Source organism: Ovis aries, chromosome X (genome assembly GCF_016772045.2).
Source record: "Ovis aries strain OAR_USU_Benz2616 breed Rambouillet chromosome X, ARS-UI_Ramb_v3.0, whole genome shotgun sequence".
Classification (NCBI taxonomy): Eukaryota; Metazoa; Chordata; class Mammalia; order Artiodactyla; family Bovidae; genus Ovis; species Ovis aries.
Genome location: NC_056080.1, coordinates 52,064,448 through 52,091,271, shown reverse-complemented (window position 1 = coordinate 52,091,271; position 26,824 = coordinate 52,064,448). Strand labels below are relative to the sequence as shown.

At 38.9% G+C, this 26,824-nt stretch overlaps 1 protein-coding gene across 2 annotated transcripts in view; it reads left to right on the top strand.

Moving 5' to 3' along the window:
- Nucleotides 1-26,824, top strand: part of FAM120C (family with sequence similarity 120 member C) — a 150,701-nt gene that overhangs the window by 93,356 nt on the left and 30,521 nt on the right. For both annotated transcript variants that reach the window (XM_004022057.5, XM_027963299.3), the window contains exon 10: nucleotides 3,031-3,280. In XM_004022057.5, the coding sequence (XP_004022106.1) occupies nucleotides 3,031-3,280 (250 nt within the window). The remainder of the gene's footprint in view (nucleotides 1-3,030; nucleotides 3,281-26,824) is intronic.

Here is a 26,824-nt window from a genome sequence, read left to right as displayed (position 1 = left end):
TTGTATATACATAACTTAATCATAGTCTATACTGGTGTTGACGTTTTACCAGTTCAAGTGAGGTGAACCTGACCTCTATTACATCTCTTTTACCTTTCTCCACTTATAATTGTCTTAATTATTTTCTCTACAGACATTGTTATAGTTTTTGCTTACTGTGAGATATAATTTAGAAAACTCAGAAGAAAGAAAATATATTGTATTTATCCATATATTTGTTCTTTTCATTGTTTTTTCTTCCTTCCTGATAATTCCAAAATTCCTTCTTTTATCATTCCCTGTAGTCTTTTATCATTCCCTGTAGTCATTCTTTTAGGATAGGTTTGCTTTTTTTAAAGTATCCTAGTTTTCCTTCATCTGAAAATGTCTTTATTTTCCCTGTATTCTTGAAGGATGTTTTTTGTTTTATATAGAATGAGTATAGAGGCATTCCTCCCTGTTCAGTTTTTTTTTGAATCATTTGAGAAGGATAGGTGGTAGCTCTCCTTTAAATTTTGGGGGAATTCACTATCAAATTATCTGGTACTGGACTTTTGTTTGTTGGAATTTTTTTAATTAATTGTATATAGATTTAACAGTTTATATCTAATTCTATCAGGATTCTGTATATATGAAGATAAGATTATTTTAATATTTATATGGAAAAAGAAAGGACCTAGCATAGCTAAAACATTTTTGAGAAGGAATAATAATTTGGGAGCAATCACTCTACCTGATTATAAAACTTAATATGTCACTACAGTGATTAAGACTGTGATCAACAGTGGTATAGACCAATGGAACAGAATAGAGAACCCAAAAATTGCCTCACACAAGTACAGCAAACTGATTTTTGACAGAGCTGCAGAAGCACTTCGTTGGAGGAAGGATTGTCTTTTTAACAAATAGTACTGGATCAGCTGGAAATCCACAGGTGAACAAGTGCCAGATATCTAGACTAGGATCTGAAATACTCTGAAAGAGAGTATCTGCAAGAACTCTGAAAACTGAACAATATTAAAATAATCCAATTAGAAAATCAGCAAAAGACATTCACAGACATTTCACTGAACAAGATATATGTGTGGAATATAAAGACATGAAAATATATTCGCCATCATTAGCCATTAGCGAAATGCAAATCAAAACCACAGTGAAGTATTGCTACATACCTATCTATCGGGGTTCAGGATGGGGAACACATGTATACCTGTGGCAGATTCATGTTGATGTATGGGAAAGCCAATACAATATTGGAAAGTAATTAACCTCCAATTAAAATAAATTTAAAAAAAGAATGGCTAAAATGAATAATGGTGTTAATAGAGCATGCTAGATTGAATGTGGGAAAACTGGATCACTCATGATTTGCTGATGGAATGTAACATGATACCACCACTCTAGAAGACAATTTGGCAGTTCCTTAAAACTAAAAGTAGACTAAAAATAAGTGTGTAGCACTACATTTTTGGAGCATTTATGCTAGAGAATGAAGACTTATTTTTATGTGGGAACTTATACACAAATATTCATAGCACCTTTATTCATAATAGCCCCAAACTGGACATAACCTAGATGTCCTTCAAAAGGTAAACCATGTACATCTATACCATGGCATATTACTCAGCAAAGTAGGAATGAGCTATTGATATATGCATCAACATGAATAGATCTCAAGAGCATTATGCTGAGTGAAAATGCCAGTCTCAAAAGGTTGCATTCTGATTCAATTCTGATTCAATAACATTCTCAAACTGACAAAATTATAGAGATAGAGAGCAGATTAGTGCTTGGCAGAGATCAAGGATGGTGCCAGAGAGCATTGCATGTGACCATAAAAGGGGTAGCACAGGAGAAATCTTTCTGGTGATGGAATAGTTTTATATCTTGATTGTGGTGATAACTGCGTGAATCTACACATGATGTAGAACTATACACACAGATGTACCAATGTCTATTTCCTATCTTTGCTATTGTATTAAAATCATTTTATTTTATTTATTTATTTTTTTGGCCACACAGTGAGGCATGCAGGATCTTAGTTCACCAACCAGGGATTGAACCTGTGTCCGCTACAGTGGAAGTGCAGAATATTAACCACTGGACAGCCAGGGATGTCCCTATAATCAGTTGAAGTGCTTGTGATCAAGTAATCATTATTTTACTTAATAATGGCCCCAAAGTGCAAGAGTAGTGATACTAGCAGTTCAAATATGCCAAAGAGAAACAAGAAAGTGCTTTCTTTAAGTGAAAAGGTAAAAGTTCTCAATAATTAATAGTTAATTATTATTATTAAGTTCTCAATAATTAATAAGGGAAGGAAAAAATGATATGCTGATGTTGCTAACATCTGTACTAAGAACAAAAGATGTATGGTAAGAACAAGTCTTCTATCTGTGAAACTGTGAAGAAGGAAAAAGAAATTAATGCTAGTTTTGCTGTCACATCTTGGACTGCAAAAGGTATGGACACAATACATGGTAAGGGCTTAGTTAAGATGGAAAAGGCATTAAATTTGTACAATAAGATTTTTTGAGAGAGAACCACTTTCAGATAACTTTTATTACAGTATAATTATTCTATTTTATTATTGTTCTTAATCTCTTGCATACCTTTATCATAGGTTTATAGGTATAGGAAAAACCATAGTATATACAGGATTCAGTACTATGCATGGTTTTGGGTGTCCACTGGGGGTCTTGGAATGTATTCCCTGTGAATAATGGAGGGACTACTATATGACTGTAGAACTATGTGACAGTTGAGCTTTGGTTGTTTTTCATTTATAAAATGGGTACTATATTTTATGATAATATAATGCTTCTCAGGTTTGTCTAGAGAAGTAAGATTTACATTTATATATAAAATACTTAATACATACCAAGCATCTGATAAATGCTTACTATTCTCACCATTACTGCTGCTAACAATAAAAATTATAGTGACAGAAAATATAAAGATGTTGAAGTGTGATGGATTCTGTCAGTTGTGACCAGTGGTGAAAAGCTCAGAGTCTCTAAAGCCTGTTTTTCCTCAATTTCTGTCTTTTAGTTCCTTCAGTGATTCTTAAAGAGTGGTCTGCCTATAAAGGGAAGTCACCTCAAACCCCAGAGCTGGTGTCTGCACTGACATTTCGAGAATGGACTTGCCCAAACCTCAAGAAGCTCTGGCTAGGCAAAGCAGTTGAGGACAAAAACAGAAGGATGCGTGCCTTCCTGGCCTGTATGAAGTCAGACACACCCAGTATGCTCAATCCAGCTAACGTCCCTACCCATCTGCTGCTCATGTGCTGTGTACTCCGGTAAGCCATGTGACCCGGAATTGGTCAGTTCATTTCTCTTTTACTTTCTTGACATTTCCCTTAAGCAAGTGGTTTTTATGGTATTTTGAAGTGGGGAGGTTTTATGCTGACTTTAGAAACACTGGAATTGATTGCCATGACATATATATGGGCTTCCCTAGTAGCTCAGATGGTAAAAGAATCTGCCTGCAATGCAGGAGACCTGGGTTCAATCCCTGGGTTGGCAAGATCCATATCCATGTACAATCTCTAGTGATGTTTATTTGTATAGATTTTTTTTTAAACATAAGAGATATTATGTTGTACATCTCAATTCTGTTTCTTACTCTTTTCATTCAGTGTTCTTTTTTAGATCTATCCATATTCATATATGGTTCATTCCTGATGACTGCTGAATTATATTCCAACAAGTACTAATATCACAGTACTTTATTTGTTCTTTGATAGATAGTTTCCAGTTCTTAGGTATTCAAACAGTGCTTCAGAAATATCTTCACAGATGTCTCTGTCTCTTTGTGTTTCTGTGTCAGTTTATCAGAAGTATGCATTTTAGAGTAGAAGTCCTGGATCCTGTAAAATGTGCATATAAATTTTTCACCAAATATTGCTAGATTTCTCTAGCAATTTGTTCTAAATTATGAATAGCACATAAGGAGATTCTATTTCTTCATATTATTGCCAGTTCTTATATAACTTCTTAATTTTTGCCAATCCATTGGGTTTCAAGTTCAGTTCAGTTCAGTTCAGTTCAGTCGCTCAGTCGAGTCCGACTCTTTGCGACCCCATGAATTCCTGCATGCCAGGCCTCCCTGTCCATCACCAACTCCCGGAGTTCACTCAGACTCATGTCCATCGAGTCAGTGATGCCATCCAGCCATCTCATCCTCGGTCGTCCCCTTCTCCTCCTGCCCGCAATCCCTCCCAGCATCAGAGTCTTTTCCAATGAGTCAACTCTTCTCATGAGGTGGCCAAAGTACTGGAGTTTCAGCTTTACCATCATTCCTTCCAAAGAAATTCCAGGGCTGATCTTCTTCAGAATGGACTGGTTGGATCTCCTTGCAGTCCAAGGGACTCTCAAGAATCTTCTCCAACACGACAGTTCTAAAGCATCAATTCTTCGGTGCTCAGCCTTCTTCACAGTCCAACTCTCACATCGATACATGACCACTGGAAAAACCATAGCCTTGACTAGACAGACCTTAGTTGGCAAAGTAATGTCTCTGCTTTTGAGTATGCTCTCTCGGTTGGTCATAACTTTTCTTCCAAGGAGTAAGCGTCTTTTAATTTCATGGCTGCAGTCACCATCTGCAGTGATTTGGGAGCCCCAAAAAGTAAAGTCTGACACTGTTTCCACTGTTTCCCCATCTACTTCCCATGAAGTGATGGGACCAGATGCCATGATCTTTGTTTTCTGAATGTTGAGCTTTAAGCCAGCCTTTTCACTCTTCTCTTTCATCAAGAGGCTTTTTAGGTCCTCCTCACTTTCTGCCATAAGGGTTGTGTCATCTGCATATCTGAGGTTATTGATATTTATCCCGGCAATCTTGATTCCAGCTTGTGCTTCTTCCAGTCCAGTGTTTCTCATGATGTACTCTGCATATAAGTTAAATAAGCAGGGTGACAATATACAGCCTTGACGTACTCCTTTTCCTGTTTGGAACCAGTCTGTTGTTCCATGTCCAGTTCTAACTGTTGCTTCCTGACCTGCATACAGATTTCTCAAGAGGCAGGTCAGGTGGTCTGGTATTCCCATCACTCTCAGAATTTTCCACAGTTTATGGTGATCCACACAGTCAAAGGCTTTGGCATAGTCAATAAAGCAGACGTAGATGTTTTTCAGGAACTCTCTTGCTTTTTCCATGATCCAGCAGATGTTGGCAATTTGATCTCTGGTTCCTCTGCCTTTTCTAAAACCAGCTTGAACATCAGGAAGTTCTCGGTTCACGTATTGCTGAAGCCTGACTTGGAGAATTTTGAGCATTGCTTTACTAGTGTGTGAGATGAGTGCAATTGTGCTGTAGTTTGAGCATTCTTTGGCATTGCCTTTCTTTGGGATTGGAATGAAAACGGACCTTTTCCAGTCCTGTGGCCACTGCTGAGTTTTCCAAATTTGCTGGCATATTGAGTGCAGCAGTTTCACAGCATCATCTTTCAGGATTTGAAATAGCTCAACTGGAATTCCATCACCTCCACTAGCTTTGTTCGTAGTAATGCTTTCTAAGGCCCACTTGACTTCACATTCCAGGATGTCTGGCTCTAGGTCAGTGATCACACCATTGTGATTATCTTGGTCTTGAAGATCTTTTTTGTAGTATCTTCTATTTTACTTTGCATTTATTTGATCTTCTATTTTATATATAGGGCTTCCCTGATAGCTGAGTTGATAAAGAGACTGCCTGCAATACAGGAGACCTTGGTTCAGTTCCTGTGTCAGGAAGATCCACTGGAGAAGGGATAGGCTACCCATTCTAGTATTCTTGGGCTTCCCTTGTAGCTCAGCTGGTGAAGAATCTGCCTGCAATGGGGGACACCTGGGTTCAATCCCTGGGTTGGGAACATCCCCTGGAGAAGGGAAAGGCTTCCCACTCCAGTATTCTGGCCTGGAGAATTCCATGAACTGCATAGGCAATGGGGTCACAAAGAGTTGGACATGACTGAGTAACTTCACTTTCACTTTTCTATTTTATATATAATATATTAGCTATTTGTTTTCTCATTCTCTGAAGTGCCTATTTATCTTGCAAATTTTCTTTTAGGTTATTTATCTTTTCCTTGCTGATTACATAAGTTTTTTTGTGAGATATATATATGTGTAGACATACAAATATAGCAGATGCCTTTTATATATGTGTGTGTGTATGTGTCAAATTTCTTTTCCAGTCAGCCACAATTTTTTAAAACTTCATGTACAATATTCTTTTTGAACAAAATTATTTCACTTTCACTGGCTTTTCATTATTATGATTTCATACATATAGAAAATTGGGACTTCCTTGGCCATCCAGTGGTTAAGACTGCGCTTCAACTGCAGGGGCCATGGGTTTCTGGTCAGGGAATTAAGATTCTGCATGCCATACCATATGGCACGGTCTATATATATACATATACATATGTATATATGTATGTGTATATATATGTATGTCTATATTAAGCTCCTATGTCCATGGAATTCTTCATGCAAGAATACTGGAGTGGGTAGCCATTCCCTTCTCCAGGGGATCTTCCCAACCCAGGGATCAAACCCAGGTCTCCTGCATTACAGACTGATTCTTTGCCATCTGAGCCACCAGGAAAGCCCTCCCACACACACACACACACACACATACGCATACATACATGTGTGCTTTGCTCAGTGACTCAGTCATATCTGATTCTTTGTGACCCCATGAACTGTAACCCATAACCCACTTGGTTCTTCTGTCCATGGGATTTTTCCAGGCAAGAATACTGGAGTAGATTGCCATTTCCTACTCCAGGGGATCTTCCCGACCCAGAAATTAAACCCACTTCTCTTGCATTGGCAGGTGGATTCTTTACCACTGCACCACCCAGGAAGCCCATATACATACATACATATAAAGATTAATTGGAAGAATAGTATGGCAAACACTCATATGAGCACTGCTTAGATTCTATTATTATTAACAATGACAGCTTTATCTAATATAACTATCCCTCTCTCTATCTCTAACCATCCATTTATCTATCCTTTTTGATTCATTTCCAGGTAAATGGCAGATATCAGTACACTTTACCCCTAACCAATGAGTATTTAATTTGATTTTGTCAAACCCATCAATCTGTGTGTTTATGGTGTGTGATTTGGGGATCTTATTTAATAAATTCTTCCCTACCCATGAGTCATAAAGATGTTTCTACTTTTTCTGTAACTATGATGTAACTGTTTACATTATAGTTTTATAATATTGCCATCCATTTCAGGTCTTTAGTGGGTATTTATTCTGTGTATGCTTTAAGAAAGGGTCTAGTATTATTTTCTCTACATAATAATCCAGTTTTCCCAACTCCATTTATTAAATGATCTCTTCTCTCCCCATTGCTTTTTGTTACCATTCCTAGGTACCAAGTTCCTATATATACTTGAGTTCATCCCTGAATTTTATTTTGTTCCATTGCCTATTTGCTCCCTCACCAATGTCACATTCATTCATTTATGAAGGGTTTGTAATTTGCCTTAATAGCAGGTAGGTTAAATCTCTACTCTTTGCTTTTCTTGTTTCAGACTTGTACTGACTGCTCCTGAACCACATGAATCTTTAATCTTCCATATATAATTTAAATTTAGTCCATTTTCCACGAAATCTTGTTGGGCTTTTTGGTGAATGAATTGAATTAATTTAGGGAGAATTGACATCTTTATAATGTTGTCCTTCTACCCTAAGATCATAGTCTAACTTTCCCTTTATTCAGATCTCTCTTTCAGTCTTTTTTGAAGTATAGTTGATTTACAATATTATATTATTTTCAAGTATACAGAATTTTATGTCCTAAGTAGAGTTAATATTCTTCATAAAGGTCTTCTGCATTTTTAATTAATTCCTAGACACTTGATATATATCATTGTAATTGTCGATGGTATTCCGTTTTTTTTTAATTAAATGTTCTCATTGTTTATTTGCTGATGTAGAGTAAATAAATTTTATACAAAGAGGAAGTCAGTCCTTACAAATCACCAGATGGTTACAGATTTTTGAGCTTTGAAATTGAACAAACCTTAGTTTAAATTCTGGCTCTGTCACTTTTTAACTTGAATAAGTCACTTTAACCTTTCAGAGTATCCATTTCCTCACCATAAATGGGTATAATAATTCTTACTTCTCAGAGCTGTTTGAAGATTGAGATAATACATGCAGGGGCCCTATCACATAATCACATAATAGATGCTTAATATATGTTAATATTCTAACTACCTTAATGTTAAGATTGGTGACTTAACAAGGCTTCCCAATAATGGATTATATTCATTCCTCCTAGCTCCTAACACATTCCTGCATCACATCCCTACATTATCTCATATTAACTCTAGAATTGCATGTTTTGTTTATCTTTTTTTCTCAAAAGTATAGTAGTAGCTCATTTTCCCATTTATTTGATTCTCTGGGTTTTTGAAACATATCCAAGAACATGAAAATAAGTAAAAATGACTTATTAACAGCTCTACCAGCTATCACAAAGACTATGCTTTAATAGGCTCTATATTCTTCCCCTGAAGAGAACCCCTTAGCCTTCTGATCAACCTATGTATTCTTAATTTAGACACATTTCTGACAGTTTTGTCATCTGATTTCCCAGTGTAGAACAAATTAGAAGCAGAAAATTGTAAGGGAGGTGAGACAGAGAGTGGGAGCTATTCTTAGAACCAGCCCCAGGATAGTAATAAGTGATAGGCCACTCCTTAAAAGCAGGGTAAAAGATATAGAGATTACTTTTAAAAAGACCCAAGAACCCAAAAAGAAGAGGCATCATCTGAAGTCTTTCAGTGTTGGGGGAACTTCACTGTAAAAATCAGTAATTCATATAAGATCATTATTAAAGCACAAGGCAATTAGCAATGTTCACAAAATCAACAAGAACATGTTCTATAATATTACATGTTATGTACCTGGCAATATGCCAAGTCAGCCCTTTGTGTTCAATGCTTCTAATCCTCATAAAAGTGCTGAAAAGTGTTATTTATCTCCATTTATAGAAGAGGAAACAAAGGGTCAAAGAGAAGTACCTTACAAAGGTTATGTAACCAATAAGAGATTTTATATGTAACTAATAGGAGTTTGAACTAAAGTCTGTCCAACTTCAAACTCCTCTGCTTTTTAAAAGACAAAATGGTAGAAAATACAGTTTTAAAGATTAACAGGAAATCTTAATGGGAATTTAAAATTCAACTTTGAATGAAAATTAACTCATCCTAAATACTGCATTGTCCATCAGTTTAAGACTTTGTAGGAGTATTGAACTATGATCTGATTGAGTGTTAGGAATCTAAACTCCTCAGTTGCTTCTACTAACTGTAGTTAAGAGATACCCCTTATAAAAGTAATGCTGGGCAAGTTGTAGCTAAAACTTAAGTTGGTGCAGTTCTTGGACAGTTGGCTTAGAGAAATGAGTATCTACTAGGAAAACTTGATATGTTTGAGGAAGGCATTAATACATATAATATGTATTAATAAGCCCATAAAATGGGCTTCCCTCATAGCTCAGTTGGTAAAGAATCTGCCTGCAATGGGGAGACTTGGGTTCAATCCCTGGGTTGGGAAGATCCCCTGGAGAAGGGAAAGGCTACTCCAGTGTTCTGGCCTGGAGAATTCCATGGACTGCATAGGCAACGGGGTCGCAAAGAGTCGGACATGACTGAGCATCTTTCATCCACTTCACTTAATACATATAATAGTCACTACTGAGAAGGGAAGGATAATGAAGAACTCTGTCAGGCTTCTAGGGGTGGGATGTAGCCCTGTTGAATAAGGTGAAGCTTGTGCCAAGGCCCTACCATTTCTAGCATAGGTACATTCCAAACTCAACAATTTTCCAGAAATGCAACATGAAATTGGACAAAGTTTGTCCTCTAGATTCATGGCAAAAGTTTAGGCGTCTCTTCATAGGAACAGTTCTATTAAGAAGCAGAAGATTCATTCATAGCAATAATAAAACATTTGAGTTAATCTTGTGCCATCCTGATATATAAAGATGCATAAGAAATAATTTTTGTTCACCTGACAGAATAATTCTAAAGTATGTTGGAAAAGCAAATGAATGATAATAGATTATAATTTTTTATTTTTATTTTTTAATATAAATTTATTTATTTTAATTGGAGGCTAATTACTTTATAATATTGTATTGGGTTTTGCCATACATCAACATGAATCTGCCACAGGTATACACGTGTTCCCCATCCTGAACCCTCCTCCCATCTCCCTCCCCATACCATCCCTCTGGGTCATCCCAGTGCACCAGCCCTGAGCATCCTATATCATGCATTGAACCTGGAGTGGCGATTCATTTCACATATGATATTTTACATGTTTCAATGCCATTCTCCCAAATCATCCCACCCTTGCCCTCTCCCACAGAGTCCAAAGGACTGTTCTATATATCTGTGTCTCTTTTGCTGTCTCTCATACAGGGTTATTGTTACCATCTTTCTAAATTCCATATATATGTGTTAGTATACTGTATTGGTGTTTTTCTTTCTGGTTTACTTCACTCTGTATAATGGGCTCCAGTTTCATCCACCTCATTAGAACTGATTCAAATGTATTCTTTTTAATGGCTGAGTAATACTTCATTGTGTATATGTACCACAGCTTTCTTATCCATTCGTCTGCTGATGGACATCTAGGTTGCTTCCATGTCCTGGCTATTATAAACAGTGCTGCAATGTTTTAAAAGAGCAGTAAGAAGAGTCTTGGCTCAAACAATATCAACAAAAAAGCCAGGGTGTATTATAAACATATACTATAATAATATGATACTGGCACAAAAATTGACAGGTCATTGTTTTAGTGTAGCTAATCCTGAATATGACTCTAGACACATGATAACTTAAAATATGCTAAAGAAAACTTCTCAAATCAATGAGGAATAGATGAATTGTTAATAATTGTTGAGAAAATTGAATTGGTATTTGGGGAAAAAAAACATCATGTTAGAGCCTTACCACACGTAAATTCTAGACAAATTTATTATAGACATAAATGTAAAGGAAAAAATAACAGGTAGAATAAAAGATGAGCAATGATTTACCCAATCTTGAAACAAGAAACACATTTTTTCAATGAAAATAAAGAAGCCTTCAAGCCCAGGGCACTGTCAAAAATAATAGCAAAATCAATGGCAAACAATCATGTGGGACAAATACCTTAGTTGCCTGTGGTTGCAGTACACCATACCCAAAAATTTAACTGGGAGATCTGAGCAATAAAACAACCAAAAAAGGCTTGAATAAGCTCCCATATAGTTCTGGGAATCTGGAAAATTGTGTAGATATACATGGCTACATACAGACTCAAGAGAGGCCTAGAAGAGCCCCGATGACATATTCATACCTGGTTGAACATGAGACCTGTACAAGGAAAACAATAAAAGCCAGACATAAATTGCTTGAATTTTTAATGTATGCTCTAACCCATACATTGATCCCTTTTGTAAAACTGAAAGCTTTATTGGCCCAAGATATTTCTGCATAACCTCTGACTAATCATTGGCTGATTAATAAGCTATGATGATTCTAGGAAGCTGGACTTAAAAATGACATGAATTAAAAGTAAAAATCTGAGCAAGGACATTAGGCTACACATTGCAGGAGAGACAGACTGACCAGAATTAGTTCAGACATGTCACTAAACAAATAAACTAAAAAGCAGCAACTACAGTGATTTGGGAAGGAGTCAAAAGTCCAGAGTAGCTATATTATCAAAACTGTCCAATGTCAAATAAAAGGTTACAAAACTTGCAAAGAAATAATAATATGTGGCTTATACTCAGGACAAAAAACAGTCAATAGAAACTTCTCTGAGGGCATATGTATATAGGACAGAGTAAATAAACAGTTTCAATCAGCTCCTATAAATACATTCAAAGAACTGCTACTGCTGCTAAGTTGTTTCAGTCGTGTCGGACTCTGTGCGACCCCATAGACGGCAGCCCACCAGGCTCCCCTGTCCCTGGGATTCTCCAGGCAAGAACACTGGAGTGGGTTGCCATTTCCTTCTCCAATGCGTGAAAGTGAAGTTACTCAGTTGTGTCCAACGCTCAGCGACCCCATGGACTGCAGCCTTCCAGGCTCCTCCATCCATGGGGTTTTCCAGGCAAGAGTACTGGAGTGGGGTGCCATTGCCTTCTCCAATTCAAAGAACTAAAGGAAAACATATCTAAAGAATTAAAATATGCTGACAATGACCCATCAAATAGAGAATAACAATAAGAAAATAGATCTATCAAGATGGTCGAGTAGAAGGAGACGTGCAACTCACCTTGCCCCGTGAACACATAGAAAACACATCTACATATGGAACAATTTTCACTGAAAACTAATTGGAAACTGGCGAAGGACTCCTATACAACCAAGACAACAAGAAAGATTCATCCATAATTAGGCAGGGAGGGAAGACACGCAATCAGGTCAGGCCTTGTACCCCTGGGAGGGAACTCAAAGGAACAGGGAGATTACATGGGTGGAGATTCAACGTGGGGAGTAAGCTGTTTGAGCCACAGTTTTGGACAGCCCAGGATCCGACACAGGGGAGACAAGCCCTCTTGGCTGATTGGAGGACTACAGGGACTAACAAGAGAGCTGTGGGAAGCCTCAATTGAGCATGAGAAGCATGTGTATGCCAGCTTACCAGCAAGGCAGGGCAGAGTGAGGACTGCCTCAGTGACTGCCAGGTTTCCCACAACTGCCCCAGTGCCAACCCCAATCGAGTGACTGCCCCAGACCCACTTATCCACAGTGAAGCAGAGCACTGGATCTAGGGCTGCCACAACCAGGTAGAAAGCTCAGATGTGGGACACAGAGGCTACTGAGTTCCAGGGGGGTGTCTGGGTGGGGCTGTGATGTCCACTGTTGGTGCTTACTCAAGGTGAAAGTGAAAGAGGAGAGTGAAAAAATTGGCTTAAAGCTCAACATTAAGAAAACTAAGGTCATGGCATCCAGTCCCATCACTTCATGGGAAATAGATGGGGAAACAGTGGCTGACTATTTTTTGGGGCTCCAAAACCACTGCAGATGGTGATTGCAGCCATGAAATTAAAAGACGCTTACTCTTTGGAAGGAAAGTTATGACCAACCTAGACAGCATATTAAAAAGCAGAGACATTACTTTGTCCACAAAGGTCCACCTAGTCAAGGCTATGGTTTTTCCAGGAGTCATGTATGGATGTGAGAGTTGGACTATAAAGAAAGCTGAATGCCAAAGAATTGATGCTTTTGAACTGTGGTGTTGGAGAAGACTCTTGAGAGACCCTTGGACTGCAAGGAGATCCAACCAGTCCTAAAGGAGATCAGCCCTGAATATTCACTGGAAGGACTGCTGTTGAAGCTGAAACTCCAATACTTTGGCCACCTGATGTGAAGAGCTGACTCATTTGAAAAGTCCCTGATGCTAGGAAAGGTTGAGGGCAGGAGGAGAAGGGGACAACAGAGGATGAGATGGTTAGATGGCATCACCAACTCAATGGACATGGGTTTGGGTATAGACAGGGAAGCCTGGTGTGCTGCAGTTTATAGGGTTGCAAAGCGTTGGACATGACTGAGCTACTGAACTGAACTGAACTAAGGCAGTGCATTAGAAGTAGCCCAAAACTCTCGATGATGCACACTCCAGCACAGCTCACCTCCCCGTAAGCACTATGAATCAGTGCAGGCCCCACCTGCCCTGAGTGTCACTTCACAGCAGGGTTGGGGCCATGGAGGCTGAGAGCAGTAATTGGACGTGAGAGACAATGGGAAGTTGAACTGAGGCTACATCTGAGCAGAGCAAGGGAAACAGTTGCTGGCGCCTGCACAAGAAGTGCCTTGGAGACAGCTTGTACCTCTTTCTATAGCTGACATGAGCTCTGAGCTCACATGGGCCTCCCTTGCTTCAGCACGATCTCCCTCTGGGGCAAAAGTCCTAGTGCAGGAAGGGGGGAAGCACATATTAGAGGGAACAGAGCCAACTCAGCTAGATTCTAAGGGCTTCCATTTCAGTATCTTGGGACCTGACCCAAACCCCTGACAGGATGATGATGGCCACTGAACAGAGAGGAAGTCCCACCTCATACCAGACTCCACCCCTAGCACCTCCATCTCCAGCCCCACCTCCTACCACTGCGATAGCTGCCTGCACACCCTGAGGAAAAACAGTGACTTGCATCCACATCAAATCCAGCCCTCCAACCAAAGGCACTATGCACACACAGTCTACATGGGACAGTCCCATATAAAGACATCCCTGCAAGACCACAATAGGTAACTGTTTCACCTAAATTCATAGGCACAGAGAAAGTTTAGCAAAAATGAAAAGACAGAAGAACTGGTCTCAAATTGAAACAGGAAGAGAAAACCCTTTGAAAGACAAATAATGAAAAGAAATACTAAAGAATTTGAAGCATAAGTAATAAGAATGTTAATTGAATTAAAGAACAGAACAGATGACCACAGTGAGAATTTTAACAAGAACTTGAAAATATAAGAAAGACCCAGTCAGAAATGAAGAATTCACAAGAGTTGGATTCTGAATATACTCCCTTTGAAAGGTCATTTAGATATTTAAATAGAAATGTTCTATAAGCAGTAAATATATGTGTTTAGAATGATAAACTTCCAAGATTATAGGTAAATCAAAATAACACTTGTGATATTTATTTATTCATATGATAAAACACTTAGAGCTTAACTGATTCAAGTAGATTAAATAAGTATAGTAAGTATAATAAGATTGTGAAAAGTATGAAGATAGCTGAGAAAAAAGAGCTTGCTATAAAAAGCATACCAAAACAATAACTTTTAGAATAGGAAAAGGAAGAAATGAATAATTCATTAACTTAAATAAAAAACACACTAGAAAGAATGAATAGCAGACTAAGGGATTCAGAAGAAAGCATAAATGATCTGGAAGATAGAATAATGGAAATCACCCAGTCAGAAAAGCACAAAGAAAAAAAAATTTTAATATGAGAACAGTTTGAGATCTCTGAGATAACATTAGGCATACAAATATTCATATTATAGGGGTCACAAAAGGATCTTTGAGAGAAGGGGATCAAAAATATATTTGATGAGATTATGGCTAGAAACTTCCCAAACCTGAAGAAGAAGAAGGTCTTTTGTTTCTTTGGGTAGATTTATTCCTAAGTATTTAACTTTTCGTTGCAATGGTGAATGGAATTGTTTCCTTCATTTCTCTTTCTGTTTTCTCATTGTTAGTGTATAGGAATGCAAGGGATTTCTGTGTGTTGATTTTATATCCTGCAACTTTACTACCATATTCATTGATTAGCTCTAGTAATTTTCTGGTGGAGTCTTTAGGGGTTTTTATGTAGAGGATCATGTCATCTGCAAACAGTGAGAGTTTTACTTCTTTCCAATCTGGATTCTTTTTATTTCTTTTTCTGCTGTGATTGCTGTGGCCAAAACTTCCAAAACTATGTTGAATAGTAGTGGTGAGAGTGGGCACCCTTGTCTTGTTCCTAACTTTAGGGGAAATGCTTTCAATTTTTCACCATTGAGGATAATGTTTGCTGTGGGTTTGTCATATATAGCTTTTATTATGTTGAGGTATGTTCTTTCTAGTCCTGCTTTCTGGAGGATTTTTATCATAAATGGATGTTGAATTGTGTCAAAGGCTTTCTCTGCATCTATTGAGATAATCATATGGTTTTTATCTTTCAATTTGTTAATGTGGTGTATTATGTTAATTGATTTGCAGATATTGAAGAATCCTTGCATCCCTGAGATAAAGCCCACTTGGTCATGATATATAATCTTTTTAATATGTTATTGGATTTTCTTTGCTAGAATTTTGTTAAGGATTTTTGCATCTATGTTCATCAGTGATATTGGCCTGTAGTTTTCTTTTATTGTGGAATCTTTGTCTAGTTTTGGGATTAGGGTGATGGTGGCCTCATAGAATGACTTTGGAAATTTGTCTTTTGCTGCAGTTTTCTGGGATAGTTTGAGTAAGATAGGTATTAGCGCTTCTCTAAATTTTTGGTAAAATTCAGCTGTGAAGCCTTCTGGTCCTGGGCTTTTATTTTCTAGAAGATTTCTGATTACAGGTTCGATTTCCATGCTTGTGATAGGTCTGTTAAGATTTTCTATTTCTGCCTGGTTCAGTTTTGGAAAGTTGTACTTTTTCTAAGAATTTGTCCATGTCTTCCAAGTTGTCCGTTTTATTGGCATATCTGTGTTGTCTGTTGTGATTTCTCCATTTTCATTTCTAATTTTGTTGATTTGATTCTTGTCCCTTTGTTTCTTGATGAGTCTGGCTAATGGTTTGTCGATTTTGTATATTTTCTCCAACAACCAGCTTTTAGCTTTGTTGATTTTTGCTATGGTCTCTTTTGTTTCTTTTGCATTTATTTCTGCCCTAAGTTTTAAGATTTCTTTCATTCTGCTAACCCTGAGGTTCTTCATTTCTTTCTTTTCTAGTTGCTTTAGGTGTAGAGTTAGGTTATTTATTTGACTTTTCTTTTGTATCTTGAGGTAAACCTGTAGTGCTATGAACCTTCCCCTTAGCACTGATTTTACAGTGTCCCATAGGTTTTGGGTTGTTGTGTTTTCTTTTTCATTTGTTTCTATGCATATTATGATTGCATTTTTTATTTCTTCTGTGATTTGTTGGTTATTCAGCAGTGTGTTGTTCAACCTCCATATCTTAGAATTTTTAATAGTTTTTCTCCTGTAATTGAGATCTAATTTTACTGCATTATGGTCAGAAAAGATGTTTAGAATGATTTCAATTGTTTTAAATTTATCAAGGCTAGATTTATGGCCCAGGATGTGATCTATCCTGGAGAAGGTTCCATGTGCACTTGAGAAAAAGATGAAATTCATTGTTTGGGGGTGAAATGTCCTATAAATATCAATTAGGTATAATTGGTCTATTGTATCATTTAAAGTTTGTATTTCCATGTTAATTTTCTGTTTAGTTCATCTATCCATAGGTGTGAGTGGGGCATTAAAGTCTCCCACTATTATTGTGTTATTGTTAATTTCCCCTTTCATACTTGTTAGCATTTGTCTTACATATTGTGATGCTCCTATGTTGGGTGCATATATATTTATAATTTTTATATCTTCTTGGATTGATCCTTTGGTCATCATGTAGTGTCCTTCTTTGGCTGTTTTCACAGCCTTTATTTTACAGTCTATTTTATGTGATATGAGTGTTGGTATTCCTGCTTCCTTTTGGTCCTATTTACATGGAATATCTTTTTCTTGCCCTTCACTTTCAGTCTTTATGTGTCCCTTGTTTGTAGGTGGGTCTCTTGTAGACAACATATATAGGGGTTTTGTTTTTGTATCCATTCAGCCAGTCTTTGTCTTTTGGTTGGGGCATTCAACCCATTTACATTAAAGGTAATTATTGATAAGTATGGTCCTGTTGCCATTTACTTTATTGTTTTGCATTCAAGATTATACACCCTTTCTGTGTTTCCTGTCTAGAGAAGATCCTTTAGCATTTGTTGGAAAGCTGGATTGGTGGTGCTGAATTCTCTCAGCTTTTGCTTGTCTGTAAAGCTTTTGATTTCTCCTTCATACTTGAATGAGATCCTTGCTGGGTACAGTCATCTGGGCTGTAGGTTTTTCTCTTTCATCACTTTAAGTATGTCCTCCCATTCCCTTCTGGCATGAAGAGTTTGTATTGAAAGACAGCTGTTATCCTTATGGGAATCTCCTTTTGTGTGATTTGTTGTTTTTCCCTTGCTGCTTTTAATATTTGTTCTTTGTGTCTGATCTTTATTAATTTGATTAATACGTGTCTTGAGGTGTTTCGCCTTGGGTTTATCCTGTTTGGGACTCTCTGGGTTTCTTGGACTTGGGTGCCTATTTCCTACCCCATTTTAGGGAAGTTTTCAACTATCATCTCCTCAACTATTTTCTGATGGTCTTTCTTTTTGTCATCTTCTTCTGGAACTTCTGTGATTTGAATGTTGGGGCGTTTTCATTGTCCCAGAGGTCTCTGAGGTTGTCCTCATTTCTTTAAATTCTTTTTTCTTTTTTCCTCTCTGCGTCATTTATTTCTACCATTCTATCTTCTACCTCACTTATCGTATCTTCTGCCTCCATTATGCTACTGTTGGTTCCCTCCAGAGTGTTTTTGATCTCATATTGCATTATTCATTATATATTGACTCTTTTTATTTCTTCTAGGTCCTTGTTTAACATTTCTTGCATCTTCTTGATCCTTGTCTCTAGGCTATTTATCTGTAACTCCATTTTGTTTTCAAGATTTTAGATAATTTTCACTATCATTATTTGGAATTCTTTTATCAAGTTGATTCCCTATCTCCTCCTCTTTTGTTTGGTTTGGTGGGCATTTATCCTGTTCCTTTACCTGCTGAGTATTTCTCTGCCTTTTCATCTTCTTTAGATTGCTGTGATTGGGGTGTCCTTTCCGTATTCTGGCAGTTTGTGGTTCCTCTTTATTGTGGAGGTTCCTCATTGTGGCTGGGGTTGGACGGGTGACTTGTCAAGGTTTCCTGGTTACGGAAGCTTGTGTCAGTGTTCTGGTGGGTGGAAGTGGATTTCTTCTCTCTGGAGTGCCATTAAGTATCCAGTAATGAGTTATGAACCGTGAACTTCCAGATGTTCAAGCTGGTTTTAGAAAAGACAGAGGAACCAGAGATCAAATTGCCAACATCTGCTAGATCATTGAAAAAGCAAGAGAGTTCCAGAAAAACATCTATTTCTGCTTTATTGACTGTGCCAAAGCCTTTGATTATGTGGATCACAATAAACTGTGGAAAATTCTGAAAGAGATGGGAATACCAGACCATCTGACCTGCCTCTTGAAAAACCTATGTGCAGGTCAGGAAGCAACAGTTAGAACTGGACATGGAACAACAGACTGGTTCCAAATAGGAAAAGGAGTCCATCAAGGCTGTATATTGTCACCCTGCTTATTTAACTTCTATGCAGAGTACATCATGAGAAACGCTGGGCTGGAAGAAGCACAAGCTGGAATCAAGATTGCCGGGAGAAATCTCAATAACCTCAGATATGCAGATGACACCACCCTTATGACAGAAAGTGAAGAGGAACTAAAAGCCTCTTGATGAAAGTGAAAAAGGAGAGTGAAAACATTGGCTTAAAGCTCAACATTCAGAAAACTAAGATCATGGCATCTTGTCCCATCACTTCATGGGACATAGATGGGGAAACAGTGTCAGAATTTGTGTTTTGGGGGCTCCAGAATCACTGCAGGTGGTGATTGCAGCCATGAAATTAAACGACGCTTACTCCTTGGAAGGAGTAGAAGAGGGGTAATTAAAACGGGAGAGAGCAAGCTAGCCAGTAATCACTTCCTTATGTGTTCTCCTCAGTCTGGACACCTCAGAGATGTTCACAGAGATACACAGAGAAGAGAAGAGGGAAGAAGGAGACAGAGGTGTCCACGAGGAAAAAAGGGAGAATCAAAAGGACAGAGACAGATCCAACCAATAATCAGTTCCCTAAGTGTTCTCCACAGCCCAGAACACACAAAGAGATTCACAGAGTTGGATAGAAGAGAAGAGTGAGGGAGGAGATAGAGGCGACCTGGTAGAGAAAATGGAGAGTCAAAAGGGGGAGAGAGCTATCAAGCCAGTAATCTCACTCCCAAGTAAAAATGGATACTGAAGATTGGGTTCTTAAAGGTACAAAATTGATAACAAATATCAAAAAGCAAAGCTTAAAAATCTAGAGTTTAGGTTCTCAAAAATATAATATTAAAAACACAAAACAAAGTCACAAAAATTGTAACGTATATATATATATGAAGTTTGCTTTAAAAGTAGGGTCCTTTTTTTGCAAGGTAATAGTAGGTTATAAAAATGAAAAATAAAGGAGTAATAGAGGACTTATAAATTAAAATTTTTTTAATTTAAAAATCATAATAGTAAAAATATATCTAGGAATTTCTCTGGAGCTGTTGCGGACAGTGTGGGGTCAGTTCATTTTCAGATAGTTCCTTGAGCTGGCTTATACTGCTCAAGATCTATAGGCCCCTTGCTATGTAATCGGTGCTAACTATGGGGTTTTAATCTGTTGCACCTCTCACTTCCAAAGCGGTTCCCTCTGTTTATTTTAGCGCCTTGTGTTTTCTGGTCTCTTTAGTGTCTAATTTCTGCCCTGACACAAGGGGGCGGGGGTGGTCACTTTTTTGGGCTCATTTGTTCAGTCGTGCTGTGAGGAGGGAGGAACACTGCAAACAAATATCACTGGCGTGTGTGGAAAGTGCTTGCAGTGTTTCAGCCGCACTGGTTTTATCCCTGCTTACTTCGTGTGTGCTTTCATGGTCTACACTTCTCAGGCTCCATGTTGCTCTGCTGGGAACTGTCTGAAGCAGGCCCTGGGTTGCGTGCACTTCCCAGGTCTTAGCCACTCAGGTCCAGGTTCTTGGGTACTCCATGAAGGCACAGACTCGGTTGGGCCTGCGTTTTGTGCCCTTCCCAGGTCTGAGCAGCTCAGATGACCAGGTACTTGGTGAGCGCAGTCACCCGCAGGTGGGGCGTGCATCTTATCACCTCCCTTGTCCCAGCCTCTTGGTTTCCTGGGTGTACAATGGGTGTGCCTTCTCCTGGGGAGCTGATCTCTGGCTGTAACCCTCCTGGTGGGTGTCAACCATCTGGAATCCCAAGAAGTCTTAGTTAGCAAGGAAGCCTGCTTGCAGTTTGGTAGATAATGCCTCTCTGGGACTGCAGTTGCCCCCTTCCAGCTCTGGCTGCCCCCGCCTGCCTGCCTCCAGCAGGGGATGGGCTGGTCCACAGCCAGCTAGCTCTGCTCAGTCCTGTCCTCTGTGAGCAGGCCTGGCAGTGTCTTAGGTTAGGGCTTTTTGGTGGATAGTTCGTTCTCTCTCTCTCTCTCTCTCTCTCTCTCTCTCTCTCTTTTTTCCTTCTCTCTCTGGCTATCCCACAGTCTGGGTTGCTATCTCAGGTTAGTTCCCTCAAATTGCCCTCAAGGCATTCAGTCCTGGTCCTTACCATAAGCAATGCAGCGGGTGCCTCCCTATCCAGCCCCCACTTGCTAGTGGCGGATGCGAGCATTTGGGCTGATTCTCCACTGGGAGTTGCAGTTAGGCACATAATCTGTGGGTTTTAATTATTTATTTATTTATTTATTCTCCGGTTATGTTGCCTTCTGAGATTCCAAGACTTGCCACAGACCCTCTGGTGAGAGTGTTTCCTGGTGTTTGAAAACTCGCTTTTTTAAGACTCACTTCCCGGGACAGATCTCCATCCCTACCTCTTTTGTCTCTCTTTTTATCTTTTATATTTTGTCCTACCTCCTTTCGAAGACAATGGGCTGCCTTTCTGGGTGCCTGATGTCCTCTGCCAGCACTCAGAAGTTGTTTTGTGGGATTTTCTCAGCGTTCAAATGTTCTTTCAAAGAATTTGTGGGGGAGAAAATGGTCTTCCTGTCCTATTCCTCCACCATCTTAGGACCGCCCCCCTCCCCCAGTCAGTGTTGTAAAAAGAATGAATAAAAATGGAAAGAGACTAAAAGACTTGTAGGACAATATCAAGCATACCAACATATGCCTTATAGATGACCCAAGAGAAGGAGGGTGGTTAGAAAAAATACATGAAGAAATAAGAATTGAAAACTTACCAAATGTGATTAAAAACATAAATCTGCCCATCAGAGATCAAAATCTCCATTTAATACAACCTCAAAGATTCACACTTAGACACTGTTGAAAAGAGAGAGCCAGTCTTGAAAGAGGCAAGAGAGAACCAGCTTGTTATATACCAGAGAACCCAAAGAAGATGAACAATAGTCAAAAGTTAGAAGTAACTTATTTTCACTGTTGGATTAATTAAGGAACAAGAAGTTATATATGCATATAATACAATATTATTCAATCTTAAAAAGGAAGGAAATTCTGACACATGCTACAACATGACTGACCATTTAAGATATGCACAGTGAACTATGCGAGTCACAAAAAGACAAACATTGTATGATTCCACTTATATGAGTTATCTAGAGTAGTCAGATTTAGAGATAGAAAATAAAATGGTGGTTTCCAGGGGATGAGGAGAGGGAGGAATGGGAAGTTACTGTTTAATAGGTATAAGATTCAAGTTGAGAAGAAGAAAGCTCTAGAGGTGGGTAGTGGTGATTATGCAGCAAAATTTGAATGTACTTGGTGCTGCTGACTGTATACTTAAAAATTATTAAAGTGGTAAATATTATGTTATATATCTCTTACCACAAAAGAAACAAAAAGGAAGACAAGGTATGAGTAAAGAGGGTACGGCAAACCCTATCCTGAGCAAAAGTGTAACTTAACTACTGAAAATTATTTTTAAAATCATTTAACCCTCAGACATACCATAGCCTAGAAGACAAGCACTCCTTCTCCTCCTAGATCCCATTCTTGGGTTATAGTTTCACCCTGGAATAGGATTACCCCCAGTTCTTATCAATGCCAGCCCTATGTCCCAGTAGGTGTGGTAAAGAGGCTCACTTAACCAGCCTCCACTCATGGCAGAAGCTCTAATCCAGGGGCAGCATGCCAATGATACTTGGGGCCCTGATCATTCCCACTGAGCTCATGTGTCAGAAAGAGTTTCCACACTGAGGAACAAGTCAAAAAGACTAGGGTCTGCCAACCCATCACCCCATCCTCAGTACCCACTTATAGAACAGAATGCCACTTGTCACTGTGAGAAAAGCAGCCCCAGATCTGGTACAGTGACTAGGAGCTCTTCTTAGTGGATAAGCAGGCCATAAAAATGAGGAGCTCTATACGTCTACCTAAAGTGACTGTGTTTATTTGGAACACAGTTGATGCTAAGGAATTAACACGAGGCTGGTCACTCCATGATACAAGCAGAATGGCAGAGCATCTAGAAGTTTTATAGAGGGAATTGGGGAAATAAACAACCAAGAAGAGCCATCCTAGAGCTCCCCTGGTGACTCAGTGGTAAAGAATCTGCCTTCCAGTGCAAGAGATGGAGATTTGATCCCTGATATGGGAAGATCCCACATGGTCCCAACTTCTGAGCCTCTGCTCTAGAGCCCAGGAGCCACAACTACTGTGTGGATCACAACAAAATGTGGACATTTCTTAAAGAGATGGGACTACCAGACCACCTTACTGCCTACTGAGAAACCTGTATGCAGGTTAAAAAGCAACAGTTAGAATCGGACGTGAAACAATGGTCTGGTTCAAATTGGGACAAAAGTCTTAAAGGCTGTATACTGTCACCCTACTTATTTATCCTATATGCAGAGTACATCATGTGACATGCCAGGCTGGATGAAGCTCAAGCTGGAATCAACATTGCTGGGAGAAATATCAATAACCTCAGATATGCAGATGATACCACCCATATGGCAGAAAGTGAAGAAGAACTAAAGAGCCTCTTGATGAAGGTGAAATAGGAGAGTGAAAAAGCTGGCTTAAAACTCAACATTCAAAAAACTAAGATCATGGAATCCGGTCCCATCACTTCATGGCAAATAGATGGGGAAACAATGGAAACAGGGACCGACTTTATTTTCTTGGGCTCCAAAATCACTGTGTACAGTGACTGTAGCCATGACATTAAAAGACGCTTGCTCCTTGGAAGAAAAGCTATGACAACCTAGATAGCATATTAAAAAGCAGAGACATCATTTACTTTGCTGACAAAAGTCCATGTAGTAAAGCTGTGGTTTTTCCAGTAGACATGTACGGATGTGAGTATTGGACCATAAAGAAGGCTGAGCACCAAAGAATTGATGCTTTCCAACTGTGGTGCTAAAGAAGACTCTTGATAGTCCCTTGGATGGCAAGGAGATCAAACCAGTCAATCCTAAAGGAAATCAACTCTGAATATTCATTGGAAGGACTGATGCTGAAGCTCCAAGACTTTGACCACCTGATACAAAAAAATGGATTCATTGGAAAAGATCCTGACGCTGGGAAAGATCAAGGACAGGAGGAAAAAGGGGTGGCAGTGGATGAGATGGTTGGATGGCATCACTGACACAATGGACATGAGCAAACTCCAGGAGATAATGTAGGACAGGAAAGCCTGGCATGCTGTAGTCCATGTGGTTACAAAGAGTTGGACATGACTGAGCGACTGAACAACAGTAACAGTTAAATAAGTGGGAAAACATCCCTTGTTCATGTATAAGAAGATACAAGATTTTTAAGATGGCAGTAGTCCCCAAGTTTGACTACATATTTACCATAATCCAAAATTCCAGATGGCTTCTTTGCAGAAATTAACAAGCTGACACTAAAATTAATGTGTAAATGCAGTGGGCTCAGAGTAGCCAAAACAGTCTAAAAAAAAAAGGCATAATTGTAGATTCATACTTCTTAATTTAAAATTTTACTACAAAACTACAGTAATTGAGACAGTAGTATAAGGGTAGGCATATAAATGATGAAGTACATTTGAGTGCCCAGAAATAAACCCTTCCATTTATGGTCAACTGATTTTTGGCAAAGGTACCACAATAATTCAGTGGGGAAAGATAGTCATTTTAGCAAATAGTTTTGTGATAACTGATAGCAAATAGTTTGTGATAACTGGACATTCATATGCAAAGGAGTGAAGTTGGATCTCTACCTCACATAATATGCAAAAATTAACTCAAAATATATCATAAGCCTATATGTAAAAGCCCAAATTATAAAACATTTAGAAGACAACATGTGTAAATCTTCATGATCTCAGATTACACAATGGTTTCTTAGATGTAGTGCCAGAAGCATGACAGAAAGAAAAGTACATAAATTGGACTAGATCAAAACTAAAAGCTTAATCCACACCTAAGATTATTCTCAATGGTGAAGGAATGGAAGTATTTCCTCTAAGACCAGGAAGAAGACAAGGGTCCCCACTCTCACCACTATTATTCAATATAGTTTTGGAAGACCTTGCCATGCAATTAGACAACTAAAAGAAACACAAGGAATCCAGAAAGGAAGAAGTAAAACTATTAGTGTTTGCAGATGACATGATACCATACATAGAAAATCCTAAAGATGCCACCAGAAAACTACTGGAGCTAATCAATGAATTTAGAAAGTAAGTCACATAATACAGAATTAATACACAGAAATCTCTTGCATTCCTATGCACTAACAGAAAATAATCAGAGAGATTAATGAATCAATCTCACTCACCATTGCACTCAAAAGAATAAAATACCTAGGAATAAACCTACCTAAGCAGACAAAAGACCTGTATGCAGAAAACTATAAGACATTTATGAAAGAAATCGAAGACAACACAAATAGATGGAGAGATATACCATGTTCTTGGATTCAGTTCAGTTCAGTCACTCAGTCGTGTCCGACTCTTTGCGACCCCATGAATTGCAGCACGCCAGGCCTCCCTGTCCATCACCAGCTCCCGGAGTTCACTCAGACTCCTGTCCATCGAATCAGTGATGCCATCCAGCCATCTCATCCTCGGTCATCCCCTTTTCCTCCTGCCCCCAACCCCTCCCAGCATCAGAGTCTTTTCCAGTGAGTCAACTCTTCGCATGAGGTGTCCAAAGTACTGGAGTTTCAGCTTTAGCATCATTCCTTCCAAAGAAATCCCAGGGCTGATCTCCTTCAGAATGGACTGGTTGGATCTCCTTGCAGTCCAAGGGACTCTCAAGAGTCTTCTCCAACACCACAGTTCAAAAGCATCAATTCTTCAGCGCTCAGCTTTATTCACAGTCCAACTCTCACATCGATACATGACCACTGGAAAAACCATAGCCTTGACTAGACTGACCTTAGTCGGCAAAGTAATGTCTCTGCTTTTGAATATGCTATCTAGGTTGGTCATAACTTTTCTTCCCAGGAGTAAGCGTCTTTTAAATTTCATGGCTGCAATCACCATCTGCAGTGATTTTGGAGCCCCCCAAAATAAAGTCTGACACTGTTTCCACTGTTTCCCCATCTATTTCCCATTAAGTGATGGGACCAGATGCCATGATCTTCGTTTTCTGAATGTTGAGCTTTAAGCCAACTTTTTCACTCTCCTCTTTCACTTTCATCAAGAGGCTTTTTAGTTCCTCTTCACTTTCTGCCATAAGGGTGGTGTCATCTGCATATCTGAGGTTATTGATATTTCTCCCGGCAATCTTGATTCCAGCTTGTGTTTCTTCCAATCTAGCATTTCTCATGATGTACTCTGCATATAAGTTAAATAAGCAGGGTGACAATATACAGCCTTGACGTACTCCTTTTCCTATTTGAAACCAGTCTGTTGTTCCATGTCCTTGGATTGAAAGAATCTATATTTTAAAAATGACTGTACTATCCAAAGCAATCTGCAGGTTTAGTGCATTCCATATCAAATTCCCAGTAGCATTTTTCACAGACTAGAACAAAAAATTTTACAATTTGTATGGATACGCAAAAGACCCCAAATAGCTGGTGCAGTCTTGAAAAAGAAAATGGAAAGGAAGGAGTTGGGCTCCCTGACTTCAGACTGTTCTACAAAGCTGTGGTAATCAAAACACTATGGTACTGGCACAAAAACAGAAATATAGATCAATGGAACAGGGTAGAAAGCCTGGAGATAAACCTGTTAGGTTAAAAGACGACCAGGACACCAAAAAAAAAATTGTCTAACAAGCTTTTTAATGGCGAATCACTACCGGGTGGGGTTCCTAGACCCGAATGAGGCAGGTCAAGGAAGTCTGTGCCCAGACCGTGTTAGAAGCAGCTTATATAAGTTTGTTGCGAGGGATGGTCAGGTTAATGGGCGGGGGTTCGGATAGGTCGCCAGGCCGAGATGTCACGGGCTGATAGGTCCTTTTACGTGGCTGGGGCAGGGCGGCTTTAGCTGGCGAAGTGTGCTGTCAGTGGTCCCCAGAATCTGAGCGGCTCCTTC